Source organism: Oncorhynchus clarkii, chromosome 31 (genome assembly GCF_045791955.1).
Source record: "Oncorhynchus clarkii lewisi isolate Uvic-CL-2024 chromosome 31, UVic_Ocla_1.0, whole genome shotgun sequence".
NCBI classification, from domain to species: Eukaryota; Metazoa; Chordata; class Actinopteri; order Salmoniformes; family Salmonidae; genus Oncorhynchus; species Oncorhynchus clarkii.
Genome location: NC_092177.1, coordinates 17,696,953 through 17,710,542, shown reverse-complemented (window position 1 = coordinate 17,710,542; position 13,590 = coordinate 17,696,953). Strand labels below are relative to the sequence as shown.

General features: G+C 43.7%; 1 protein-coding gene across 2 annotated transcripts in view; it reads left to right on the top strand.

Annotated features, from left to right (window-relative positions):
• LOC139390996 (myotubularin related protein 7a) overlaps window positions 1-13,169 on the top strand; it is a 29,890-nt gene extending 16,721 nt beyond the window's left edge. Inside the window, exons 6-14 of one of the 2 annotated variants that reach the window (XM_071138450.1) lie at window positions 2,929-3,063; window positions 3,391-3,523; window positions 6,471-6,580; window positions 7,707-7,832; window positions 8,589-8,638; window positions 8,767-8,967; window positions 11,287-11,421; window positions 11,666-11,792; window positions 11,948-13,169. In XM_071138450.1, coding sequence (XP_070994551.1) covers window positions 2,929-3,063; window positions 3,391-3,523; window positions 6,471-6,580; window positions 7,707-7,832; window positions 8,589-8,638; window positions 8,767-8,967; window positions 11,287-11,421; window positions 11,666-11,792; window positions 11,948-12,301 — 1,371 coding nt within the window. In that variant the 3' untranslated portion in view covers window positions 12,302-13,169. Of the gene's footprint in view, window positions 1-2,928; window positions 3,064-3,390; window positions 3,524-6,470; window positions 6,581-7,706; window positions 7,833-8,588; window positions 8,639-8,766; window positions 8,968-11,286; window positions 11,422-11,665; window positions 11,793-11,932 lie in introns of both variants that reach the window. The other variant, XM_071138453.1, reaches the window with a different exon arrangement.
• The last annotated feature ends 421 nt before the right edge of the window (window positions 13,170-13,590 follow it).

Genomic DNA, 13,590 nt, shown 5'->3' with positions numbered 1-13,590 from the left:
CTGACGGCTCTGGCAGCCCCTGGCTGGCTCGCGGCTCTGGCAGCTCCTGGCTGGCGGCTCTGGCAGCTCCTGGCTGACTGACGGCTCTGGCAGGTCCTGGCTGACTGATGGCTCTGGCAGCTCCTGGCTGACTGACGGCTTTGGCAGCTCCTGGCTGACTGACGGCTCTGGCAGCTCCTGGCTGACTGACGGCTCAGGACAGACTGGCGGCTCTAGCAGCTCAGGACAGGCGGAAGACTCTAGCAGCTCTGGACAGGTGAGAGACTCTAGCAGCTCTGGACAGGCGGGAGACTCTAGCAGCTCTGGACAGGCGGGAGACTCTGGCAGCTCTGGACAGGCGGGAGACTCTAGCAGCTCTGGACAGACGGGAGACTCTAGCAGCTCTGGACAGACGGGAGACTCTAGCAGCTCTGGACAGACGGGAGACTCTAGCAGCTCTGGACAGACGGAAAGCTCTGGCAGCGCTGGACAGTCGGGAGACCTTGTAGGCAGAAGACGGAGAGACAGCCTGGTGCGGGGGGCTGCCACCGGAGGGCTGGTGCGTGGAGGTGGCACTGGATAGACCGGGCCGTGCACGGGCACTGGAGCTCTTGAGCACCGAGCCTGCCCAACCTTATCTGGTTGAATGCTCCCCGTAGCCCGACCAGTGCGGCGGGGTGGAATAGGCCGCACTGGGCTGTGCTGGCGAACCGGGGACACAATGCGTAAGGCTGGTGCCATGTACGCCGGCCCAAGGAGACGCACTAGAGACCAGATGCGTAGAGCCGGCTTCATGGCACCTGGCTCGATGCCCACTCTAGCCCGGCCGATACGAGGAGCTGGAATGTGCCGCACCGGGGACACCGTGCGCTCCACAGCATAACACCGTGCCTGCCCGGTCCCTCTCGCTCTCCGGTAAGCACGGGGAGTTGGCGCAGGTCTCCTACCTGGCTTCGCCACACTCCCCGTGTGCCCCCTCCCAATACATTTTTGGGGCTGACTATCGGGCTTCCAACCGCGCCGCCGTGCTGCCTCCTCATACCAGCGCCTCTCTGCCTTCGCTGCCTCAAGCTCTGCTTTGGGGCGGCGATATTCCCCTCCTTTTCCGTCCAACTTGTCCTCCCATGTCCATGAGTCTTGTGATGCTGGCTGCTGCTGCTGCTGCTGCCCGTTACCACGCCGCTTGGTCCGGTTGTGGTGGGTGATTCTGTCACGATTGTCGTACGAAGCGGACCAAAATGCAGCGTGGTATGTGTTCATGATGATATTTGAATTAAAGAAAGCACTAAACACTGAATACAAAACAATAAATGAAAAACGACCGTGAAGCTATATACCAAAATGTGCTGACACAAGCAACTAACATAGACACATACAAAGCAAACTATGGTCAGGGTGTGACAGGACCAGTCTCTATATAAAGTTCATATTGCAGTAGAACAGTAGGGACCAGTCTCTACATAAAGCTCATATTGCAGTAGAACAGTGATGACTAGTCTCTTAAAAAAGCTCATATTGCAATAGAACAGTGAGGACCAGTCTCTATATAAAGTTCATATTGCATTGGAACGGTAGGGACCAGTCTCTTTTTAAAGATCATATTGCAGTAAAACAGTGAGGACCAGTCTCTATTTCAAGTTAATATTACAGTTGAACAGTGAGGACCAGTCTCTAAATAAAGTTCATATTGCAGTAGAACAGTGAGGACCAGTCTCTAAATAAAGTTAATATTGCAGTAGAACATTGAGGACCAGTCTCTATATAAAGTTCATATTGCAGTGGAACAGTAGGGACCAGTCTCTTTATAAAGTTCATATTGCATTGGAACAGTGAGGACCAGTCTCTATATACAGCTCATATTTTAGTAGAACAGTGAGGACCAGTCTCTATATAAAATTAATATTGCAGTAGATCAGTGAGGGTCAGTCTCTATATAAAGTTAATATTATTGTTGAACAGTGAGGACCAGTCTCTATATAAAGCTCATATTGCAGTAGAACAGTGAGGACCCGTCTCTATATAAAGTTCATATTGCAGTAGAACAGTGCAGACCAGTCTCTATATAAAGTTCATATTGCATTGGAACAGTGATGACCAGTCTCTATTTAAAGGTCATATTGCAGTCGAACAGTGAGGACCAGTCTCTAAATAAAGTTCATATTGCAGTAGAACAGTGAGGACCAGTCTCTATATAAAGCTCATATCGCAGTAAAACAGTAAGGACCAGTCTCTATATAAATGTCATATTTCAGTAGTACAGTCGGGACCAGTCTCTATATAAAGTTCATATTGCAGTAGAACAGTGCAGACCAGTCTCTATATAAAGTTCATATTGCATTGGAACAGTGATGACCAGTCTCTATTTAAAGGTCATATTGCAGTAGAACAGTGAGGACCAGTCTCTAAATAAAGTTCATATTGCAGTAGAACAGTAAGGACCAGTCTCTATATAAAGCTCATATCGCAGTAAAACAGTAAGGACCAGTCTCTATATAAATGTCATATTTCAGTAGTACAGTCGGGACCAGTCTCTATATAAAGTTCATATTGCAGTAGAACAGTGTGGACCAGTCTCTATATAAAGTTCATATTGCAGCCTGGGTTAGAGTGTTTTATGTGTGAGGTCAGGTTCCCAGGGTTCAGTGTTCAGATGTGGCTCTGTTCTCCCTGCTGCTCTGTATGTATGATCTGTGGGGGACAAGTCACTCTGGGAACCACACAGGGGTCGCTGGCCCAATCTCCCCCACGCCTCATACAAAAATATGAAATTATACAGTTGTTGTATTACGCCAAGACATAATCACTATGGTAAATGTAGGATTCTGTCCTAGAAATATGCATCAGCAGTGTGAATATGTCATTATTCTGACTGTATAGTACAACAGGGCTACTGTATAGTATATTGCCTTGTTTTTAGAGTAAGGTCTCTCCCTTCTACCCCCTCTCCAGGCTGCCATCTGTCGTAGCAGTCAGCCCCTGTCTGGCTTCAGTGCCCGCTGCCTGGAGGATGAGCAGATGCTGGAGGCCATTGTGAGGTCCAACCCCCGTAGTGACTTCATGTATGTGGTGGACACCAGGCCCAAGGTGAGCCCCTGGCCACAGGGCCAATGGAAGTCCTTCAACAACGTCTATTCTGTATGTTCAGGTGGAGCTTTGTTTTTCAATGCAACATTTTGCCAGCTGGGCCCTGGGGCCAGGGGCTCATCTTGGGCCTGGTGTCAGCTGGTCAAGCTCACATTAAATGCCTGGCTTCATGCCGTTCAGAACATGCACAACATGTACAAAAACAGTGGCAACCTTCATCCTAACTTTAACATGCGGAAGGAAGCATTGCTCCATCTAGTTTTTAAAAGTCATGTCTCTCTGAGGATTTCTCTTTGATCAAACTGTATGTACTGTATGTCTTTCCAGCTTAATGCAATAGCAAACCGAGCAGCAGGGAAAGGCTATGAAAACGAAGACAACTACTCCAACATCAAGTTTCAGTTCATAGGCATTGAGAACATCCATGTGATGAGGAACAGCCTCCAGAAAATGCTAGAAGGTATGAATCGGGTCAACTCCCACAGTGTTGGAGGCCTGTAGCAGATCATCTTACATTGCATCCATATGAATACTCTACAGTCGGCCAGCTAGCTATCACTCTGTGGCTCACTAGACCTCGTTCAGCCATAAAAGCCAATCTCGGTGTTGTTCAGTACATCACTGAGAGCTTGATTTCAGAGAATGCCAAAGTAATATTCACTCACAGCCACAGGTTTGTTTTGTCTACTTTCTCTCAACTTTATTAAAACCCAATACAGTTACAGACTGGATTAGTCTTGATCCCTCGAATGTGATCCCACTTCATTCTCTTTAAGTGGAATCAATATACCAGGTCCCCTGCCACCCCTGTGGCTTTAATATGCAGCGATGCAGACTGCTCTGCTCTGCAATCAGGACTTAGGTTGACCCATAGGAGCGTTTCTGGGCAATGTGCAGGGCCAGGAAGACATTGAATCCATCTGGATTTCATCTGCAAACTATTTTTGTTTCCTGGAGTGGCCGATTTGGGACCTTTTTCCCCTTAAGAGGGAGACGGAGGGCGTGAGAATTATGTGATTTAGCGTATGAAAAATAATATCTGGCCTTAGTTGTGATAACTCTTGCCCCCTGGAAACACAAGGGAGTCTACGGGTTCTGAAGAATGCAAGAGAGAGGCTTTGTCCTGCAACAGATCGCATGGCAATGCAGTAGATAGCTATGTCAGTTAAACATTTTTTTTCATTATTCTTCAGAGAACAATAGTTTCCCGGAAATTAGCCCATGCTGTAAAACCAAGGTTGACTGAACCTGTTCACCTACAGGCTCCAGCTGCCTGTTGCAGAGTCACATGTCAGGTGGGCTCACGGGTCAGCACACTAATGTTGTCTGGAAGTACAGTACTCAGGGTCACACACACACGTCAACACATCTGTCAACCCACCCCTCTGTGTACCTCTGTCAACTCTTAATAGCCGTCTGGAGAGATGGATGTTTTTGTAGGGAGTTGGCATATCTACAAATGATTATTGAAAATATCTGTGTTTATTTGAAAACTCTCCTTCGTTAACCAAGCTGTCAACACTGGAGAAACTCTGGAAACATTCTTTTGTCACTTTGTCACAACTGACAAATTATTGATCTTAAACTTTCAGATTAAAAATGAAATGTTATACACTGTATGTTTTCAAGGAAAACAAATCACGTAATGCATTAAGCTGTATGCTGCAGAATTGAGTCTACATTTAGTTGCCTGTCTTCTGTCTCAATATTTAAAGCGATGTCCCGTGTCAAATGGCCTGTGTCAATATTGACTCAAGAGTCCCCAACATCATATTGGGAAGAAAACATACAGTACCAGTCAAAAGTTTGGACATACCTACTCATTCAAGGGTTTTTCTTTGTTTTTACTATTTTCTACATAGTAGAATAATAGTGAAGACATCGAAACTATGAAATAACACATATGGAATCATGTAGTAACCAAAGAAGTGTTAAACAAATCAAAATATATTTTATATTTGAGATTATTCAAACCAGCTTCATGAGGTAGTCACCTGGAATGCATTTCAAATTAACAGGTGTGCCTTGTTAAAAGTTAATTTATGGAATTTCTTTCCTTAATGCATTTAAGCCAATCAGTTGTGTTGTGACAAGGTAGGGGTGGTATACAGAATATAGCCCTATTTGGTAAAAGACCAAGTCCATATTATGGCAAGAACAGCTCAAATAAGCAAAGAGAAACGACAGTCCATCATTACTTTATGACTTGAAGGTCAGTCGATCTGAAAAATTTCAAGAACTTTGAAAGTTTCTTCAAGTGCAGTCGCAAAAACCATCAAGCTCTATGATGAAACTGGCTCTCATTAGGACCGCCACAGGAAAGGAAGACCCAGAGTTACCTTTGCTGCAGAGGATAAGTTCATTAGAGTTACCAGCCTCAGAAATTGCAGCCCAAATAAATGCTTCACAGAGTTCAAGTAACAGACACATCTCAACATCAACTGTTCAGAGGAGACTGTGTGAGTCAGGCCTTCAAAGAAACCACTACTAAAGGACACCAATAAGAAGAAGAGACTTGCTCCGGCCAAGAAACACAAACAATTGACATTAGACTGGTGGAAATCTGTCCTTTGGCCTGATGATTGGTTGTTTGGTTTCAGCCTCTGTGTCTTTGTGAGACGCAGAGTAGGTGAACGGATGATCTCCGCATGTGTGGTTCCCACCGTGAAGCATGGAGGAGGAGGTGTGATGGTGTGGGGGTGCTTTGCTGGTGACACTGTCAGTGATTTATTTAGAATTCAAGGCACACTTAGCCAGCATGGCTACCACAGCATTCTGCAGCAATACGCCATCCCATCAGGTTTGCGCTTCGTGGGACTATCTTTTGTTTTTCAACAGAACAATGACCCAAAACACAGCTCCAGGCTGTGTAAGGGCTGTTAGACCAAGAAGGAGAGTGATGGAGTGCTGCATCAGATGACCTGGCCTCCACAATCATCCAACCTCAACCCAATTGAGATGGTTTGAGATGAGTCGGACCACAGCCGACAAGTGCTCAGCATATGTGGGAACTCCTTCAAGTCTCTTGGAAAAACATTCCTCATGAAGCTGGTTGATAGAATGCCAAGAGTGTACAAAGCTGTCATCAAGGCAAAGTGTAGCTATTTTGAAAAATCTCAAATGTATTTTGATTTGTTTAACACTTTTTTGGTTACTACATGATTGTTATTTCATAGTTTTGATGTCTTCACTATTATTCTACAATATAGGAAATAGTCAAAATAAAGAAAAACCTTGGAATTTCAAAGTTTTCCAGAAATCCCAGTTAGAAGATTCCTGGAATCAGGAAGGAATAAGCAGAAAATCTTTGAATCCTCCAATCATGATTTCTGGAAAACCGGGGAATTATGGGGAATTTGTAACCGTATCCGCGTCTACCACTGACCCCGGTGTGTTTTCCCCTGCAGTGAGTGAGGCATGGTCCCCCTCCATGTCAGAGTTCCTGGAGGGTCTGGAAAGCTCAGGCTGGCTAAAACACATCAAAGCTGTCCTGGATGCTGGCATCTTCATCGCCAAGGTTAGTCTGTCTGGACGATAATCCCCTCTGTCTGTCTCAGTGCTACACTTAACCCTCCTGTTGTGTTCTTTTCATGTTAATTAATTCTGTATTCCCGGTCCAAAATGACCAACCCATTATAGCTGATTGTAAATCCATAATAATGCATATATTACCGCCTAATGTTGTGTTAGATCTTTTTATCAACTTAAGTTCTTGTGAACAGTTTTTTTTATCTTCTATTTGCTATTTATGGCCTGTAGGCCTCATTGACCTGAGCTCATACAACTCGTTTTGAGTTTAAAAAAAGCACAGTGTATGGATTATTTTGACTATAACAAATACTCAGATGAAACACATTGTGCTATTTATCACAGACTACTTTGTGTCAAAGTTTAACAAGGACTCTCGTCCTCACCAGTATCATGATCAAAGATATAATCAAGAGCCTCACATACACTATATAATTTGGTCATTGTGCTGCCACATAATTAATTGTGAGCATGGCCTCAAAAAAGCTTTATATACCAGAGCTGTGAGAAAAGTTCTAAATATTATTGAAACAATGTTGCAATTGTTTGTGAGAATGCCAACAGGTGTGGTTCCTGTGGGGGAAAGATTCATCCCGTAGGGGTTGCCATGGAAGTGAAGAAGGGGTGTGAGGTGTGTGTGTGTGTGTGTGTGTGTGTGTGTGTGTGTGTGTGTGTGTGTGTGTGTGTGTGTGTGTGTGTGTGTGTGTGTGTGTGTGTGCCCTCAAACACACATGCATGTGGGGGTCTGGGAGAGGAAGTGCATCCATCTGATGAATGGGCATATGCCTGAATTCAATTTTATACACTAATTGTAGTCTCACCCATTCATTTCTAATTACCGGTCATCTTTGACTGGGAACACCACAGGTGTACAAATGTTAAATAAAACACCCAAAATGTAATGAAAATCATCAAAATGTATATTGTGTGTTCAGATGCCCAATGTGGACAAAGTGATGGAACCTTATAAACAATCAGATTAAATTAACTAAATTTTTCAGAGAGAAAACGTGTAAATCGGTCCAATTCGACGGGAACACAGCAGGAGGGTTAAGTTATTGTTTTTCAGACTCTCTCTCTCTCGTGTCTGCGTGCGTGCATGCATGCATGTGTAGGCCGTTGCAGAGGATGGCGTCAGTGTCTTGGTCCACTGCTCAGACGGTTGGGATCGTACTGCTCAGGTGTGCTCTGTGGCCTCCGTGCTCCTGGACCCCTACTACAGGACTCTCAAAGGACTCATGGTACATCCCCTACTGTCTCTCTGAGCAGGGTATCTGCATATTCACTAGTGTACATCTTGAACCTATAGTCAGTTTATAGTGTATGGGTTCATGTATGTCATATTCATAGAAATAATTACCCTAACTATTATTTCCTACAGACAGCTCTTAACACATGATCAGCAGGTTTGTAATGATTCATGTTTAAAACCTCCTCTACCTAGTAGCCACTAGCGCTCAATACGTGTTTGAATAGATGGCACTTCATTTGAAATGAAGAACATTCCTTTTCCCTTCGTTTCTGGCTATGTTTTAGTTTTTCACATTTTTATTGACATGTAAGCACATTGATGTTGACATACTGTTAAATTACGGTGTGATTGTAGTTGATCACGTCCTCTTGGACGGTAATGTAAGTAGGTCCGTGCTGTGCTTATGGTTCTGGATTCTTTGATCATGAGGATTTGCTCTGTCTGACTGGGTTTCTGCCAAAAGGCATCTCCATGGAAAAAAGTTACTGTGACAGGAAGCCTGACTTCTTACAATCATCTTGAGACTTAGTAGAAAACCACCCCACACATTGGGTGAGGAAGTTCAAGCTTTCTCATGGTGCCAACTGTCTCTCTATCTGTAATATTTGTACTCTTTACTGTCCAAGTGTAAGCTGTGAAACAAAGATGAAAGTGATGAAACAGGTTTAGACCCAAGTTATATACAAATAACACCTTCTGGCATCCTCATGCATAAGTAAATCATATTTTATTCCCCTGTATTCAGGTTCTCATTGAAAGAGACTGGGTTTCCTTTGGACACAAATTCTCTCACAGGTGTGAACTATTGTGTTTTCTTGCAGATATAATTATTTCCTTTAGCAACAAAATCAAAAGTTGTACACTATATAGGGAATAGGGTGCCATTTGGGAAGCAGGCTGCCCATGTTGCCCTCTCCCCTCAGATACAACCACCTGGATGGAGACCCCAAGGAGGTGTCCCCGGTCATAGACCAGTTCCTGGAGTGTGTGTGGCAGCTGTCGGAGCAGTTCCCCTGTGCCTTCGAGTACAACGAGAGGTTCCTCATCACCATCCACAACCACATCTACTCCTGCCAGTACGGAAACTTCATAGGCAATAACCAGAAGGAGAGGACGGAGCTTAGGTAATAACCAGAAGGAGAGGACAGAGCTTAGGTAATAACCAGAAGGAGAAGTCGGAGCTTAGGTAATAACCAGAAGGAGAGGGCGGAGGTTAGGTAATAACCAGAAGGAGAAGTCGGAGCTTAGGTAATAACCAGAAGCAGAGGACAGAGCTTAGGTAATAACCAGAAGGAGACGGCGGAGCTTAGGTAATAACCAGAAGGAGACGGCGGAGCTTAGGTAATACCCAGAAGGAGAAGTCGGAGGTAATAACCAGAAGGAGAGGGCGGAGGTTAGGTAATAACAAGAAGGAGAAGTCAGAGCTTAATTAATAACCAGAAGGAGACGGCGGAGCTTAGGTAATAACCAGAAAGAGACGGCGGAGCTTAGGTAATAACCAGAAGGAGAGGTCGGAGGTAATAACCAGAAGGAGAGGGTGGAGGTTAGTTAATAACCAGAAGGAGAGGGCGGAGCTTAGGTAATAACCAGAAGGAGAGGGCGGAGGTTAGGTAATAACCAGAAGGAGAGGGCGGGGCATAGATAATAACCAGAAAGAGAGAGCAGAGCTAAGGTAATAGATAGAAGTCTGTCAATTTGCCGTTCCTTGTCTTGAATTTTTGAAACTGACTGTGACTTCACACATAACTAATCTAAACTATTTACTGAAATGTTAAGGCTTTTTTGCTTATTATTTCAGATATAATAGTGTTCAAATTCACCTAACATGAGACACAGATTTAAACAAATAGGCCTACTGGGCTAGCCAATACAAGAGATGTGAACAGCTTCAGTCAGACCAGACAAAAGAGAGCAGGAATTCACACACACATTATTTCTTTCTCAGTCAGAATAATTTTGGAATGATACATTTTGTGTTGAGCTGTAGTTGGTCGGTGCCGTTTTTTTGAGAATGGCCTTATATGGCATATTGGATGACTGTCATTCATATTATATTCACCCAGTTCAATGTAACAGCGGTAGGTTTAGGCTACTACATGATACTCTAATTTTCCCTATACCCGTCATGAGGTTGCTACAACCTAGCCTATGAATGAAGGTTTACAACATAGTGCACAAATCGAGAGAAATTTGAGTAATCCATGTAACAGATATTGACACATTCAATACCGTCTTGCACACTCTTGCCTGCATCTAGCTGATCTAGGTTGTAATCATTAGTCCAACAGTTACAAACAAGTGTTTCTATTAGACAAATGTAGGTATGTTTATCCTTGTTTGGTTCCGTTTAACTACTATACCGTTGTCACCATATTAGCTAACGTCAAGTAAACATAGCTACTAGAACTAACGCGTTAGTAAACCTGCTACAATCATGCAGTACAGTGTACAGTTACAGCAGCAAGCAGTTTAGCAATTACACTGGCGTGCCCAGGTGGCAATACATTAATAAAGCCAAAAGCTTAACTTGACTTAGAAGAGTTCCAGTATTGGATAGCCAAAGGTAACATAGAATCCTTCTCTGTTTGAGCCGGAGTAAGTGAAAGTGAATTTGTTTTCAGAAATATAGCTAAACTCTTTGAAAAAAGGGTTCCACAAAGGTTCTTCGGCTGTCCCCATAGGAGAACTATTTTTGGTTCCAGGTAGAACTCTTTTGGGTGCTAGCTAGCTGTAGCTTATGCTTTCAGTACTAGATTCATTCTCTGATCCTTTTGGGTGGACAACATGTCAGTTCATGCTGCAAAAACTCTGATAGGTTGGAGGATGTTCTCCGGAAGTTGTCATAATTACTGTGTAAGTCTAAGGAAGGGGGTGAGAACCACGAGCCTCCTTGGTTTTGTATTGAAGTCAATATACCCAGAGGACGGAAACTAGCTGTCCTCTGGCTACACCATGGTGCTACACTACAGAGTGCTGTTGAGACTGCTGTAGACCTTCATTGCGAAACAGTGTTTTTTTAATCAATTATTTGGTGACATGTATAGTTTTATCTAAAAAGGATTACTTTTGTAATGTTTCGCTATTTTTATTTTTATCAAATTTACTGAGGAGTATGGTCCTCCCCTTTCTCTTCAGAGAAGCCTCCAACTGGTTGACAAACTGGTTGACATGTGTGGTGTGTTTTGTGTTGAGCTGTAGTTGACATGTGTGATGTGTGTGGCTGTAATTGACATGTGTGATATGTATGGCTGTAGTTGACATGTGTGGCTGTAATTGACATGTGTGATGTTTGTGGCTGTAGTTGACATGTGTGATGTGTGTGGCTGTAGTTGACATGTGTGATGTGTGTCTGTAGTTGACATGTGTGATGTGTGTGTCTGTAGTTGACATGTGTGATGTTTGTGTCTATAGTTGACATGTGAGATGTGTTTTTGTGTTGTCAGGCATCAGGAGAAGACCCATTCTCTGTGGACCTACTTGTGGGAGAACAGGACTGACCACATCAACCCCCTGTACAGACCTGACCACAGCCAGACTCAGGGGGTTCTGCGCCCAGTTACCGCCCCCTACTGTTTTAAGTAGGTTGTGCATATTTAAGGACAAGTAGTATTTCTCCACTATTTTTCTCAACTGTATTGAATATGTATAAACTGTGTGTGTGTGTGTGTGTGTGTGTGTGTGTGTGTGTGTGTGTGTGTGTGTGTGTGTGTGTGTGTGTGTGTGTGTGTGTGTGTGTGTGTGTGTGTGTGTGTGTGTGTGTGTGTGTGTGTGTGTGTGTGTGTGTGTGTGTGTGTCTGTGTGTCTGTGTGCCTGTGTGTGTAGGTTCTGGAGGGCCTTATACAACCGTTTTGACAGAGGCATGCATCCTCGCCAGTCTGTGATAGACTACCTGATGGCCATCAGAGAGGAGACACAGCAGCTGGAGGAGCAGCTTGTCTCCCACGAGGAGGTAAGGCAGGACAGGAGGGCTGATGATATAGGCTATGTCCCAAATCACACTCTATTCCCTATTTCGTGCACTACTTTTGACCAGGACCATTTGATTGAAGTCGCTGTTCTTGTCTTAGTTTTTTTTCTAATATTATGTAGTGTTATCCACCCTAGAAAATAGCCATGTTGGAGAAGGAGCAGGGGAAGAGCATCCAGACAAAAACTAACATGTTGGATAGGAGCCACACGGTGTGGGCCTCTCCCCCCTCAGAGAGCTGCCTGGGTTTGGCCAACACCCCAGGGGACTACAGCGGACTGGGAGACTTCCTCAGTTCATCACCCTGCCAGCAGATGGGGCCTGAGAGCAGTCTTCTGATCCTCCCCCGACCAGGGGAGCGCCGCAAACCGTCCGACCCAGACCTCTCCACCAACAGTGATGACCAGGAGTCGGGCATAGCAGACTTCAGCTCCCCGCCAAGTGAGGACAGTGCCAAGGACCCTGATGAGGCTGCCTACTCTGCTGCCTGAGCAGTAGTGACATTAATGTTGTCAGAGGGAAGAGAGGTGCACTTTAATGGGCAATTGCGCAATGGGTATTATAAACTGACTAACTGTTGGGAATGATTAGTCAGTGAAATGACAAGTGTATCTGATCTGTATGTGTGTTATTTGTGTAGAGTTTTTACTTTTCATGTGGTTTATGGTATTCCATACTTAAGAAGAAATGAATGGATTTCGTCAGAAGCTTTACAACTAAATAAAATATTTAATGTTATATATTTATGCAAATGTGTAATATGATAATAATATATTTAAAAATTCAATTTGGACTAAAAATCTTTCAAGTGCACTGTAAACCAAAACATGATATCAAATGCCAAATTTGTCATTATACTCATGCAGTAAACCTCTCCTAATTTAGTGTAGTTTTATAACCAAAGCCATTCCATCTGGTTCACTGGGCTCATTGTGCATGCTGTAACTCACGAAGCTACTGAACCAACCCAGCAGGCTGTAGCATGTGGAGATATTGGCATGCTAGTACTAGGGGATGGACACGCAGGGAGGAGAGTAGCTTTGTGCATCTCACCCAACAGAATGATCACAATTCTGTTCAAACAGCTTAGGTTTCACTGTCAAAGCACAGGTACTGAATGTCTTGTGGAATAATATCTACTGCTATTGTAAGCATTGCATGTTGTTTTATTTGTATAAAGAATATACATAATATGTCCTATCTATATCCTATTTCAAAGGAATATTACAACATAAATATTTATTTTTATTTAATTAATTTGTAAATGAATTGATTTGATTGTGTTAAACGTTCACTAGAAAAGACCACTAAAGCTATAAGAGGACTTGTGCATTAAATAAAGATTGAACATTCTTGGGATTAAGACTTTTGCCTTACCTTATAAACAAAAAGTATATTTATGAAAGTTGATTCAACATTCAAGTTTTTGATGGATATTTTCTGCTTGCTTATGCTACGTTCATAACTAAGTGGGAAGGTGGTATTTACCCATACGCATGGGGAAAATCCACCTGAATACCCCTCCAACTCAATTACTGAGCTCTGACTTGTCCCACATGCTGTACCAGGGTTGCCTACTCCTTGTATACATCATCCAACTAAATGCTTAGTTAGTATAATGGGGATCCTGTTTTCTGGAAACAAAGCCTGCAGTACCGTGGACGGCCTTCAGCTTGAAATCGTCAATGCGAAGGTTGAGTCGTTCTCCCCTGGTAGTTATGGCCCTGTTCTGTATGGATATTTTTGCCCACTCCCACAATGTAAATTTTTTCAACCTGCC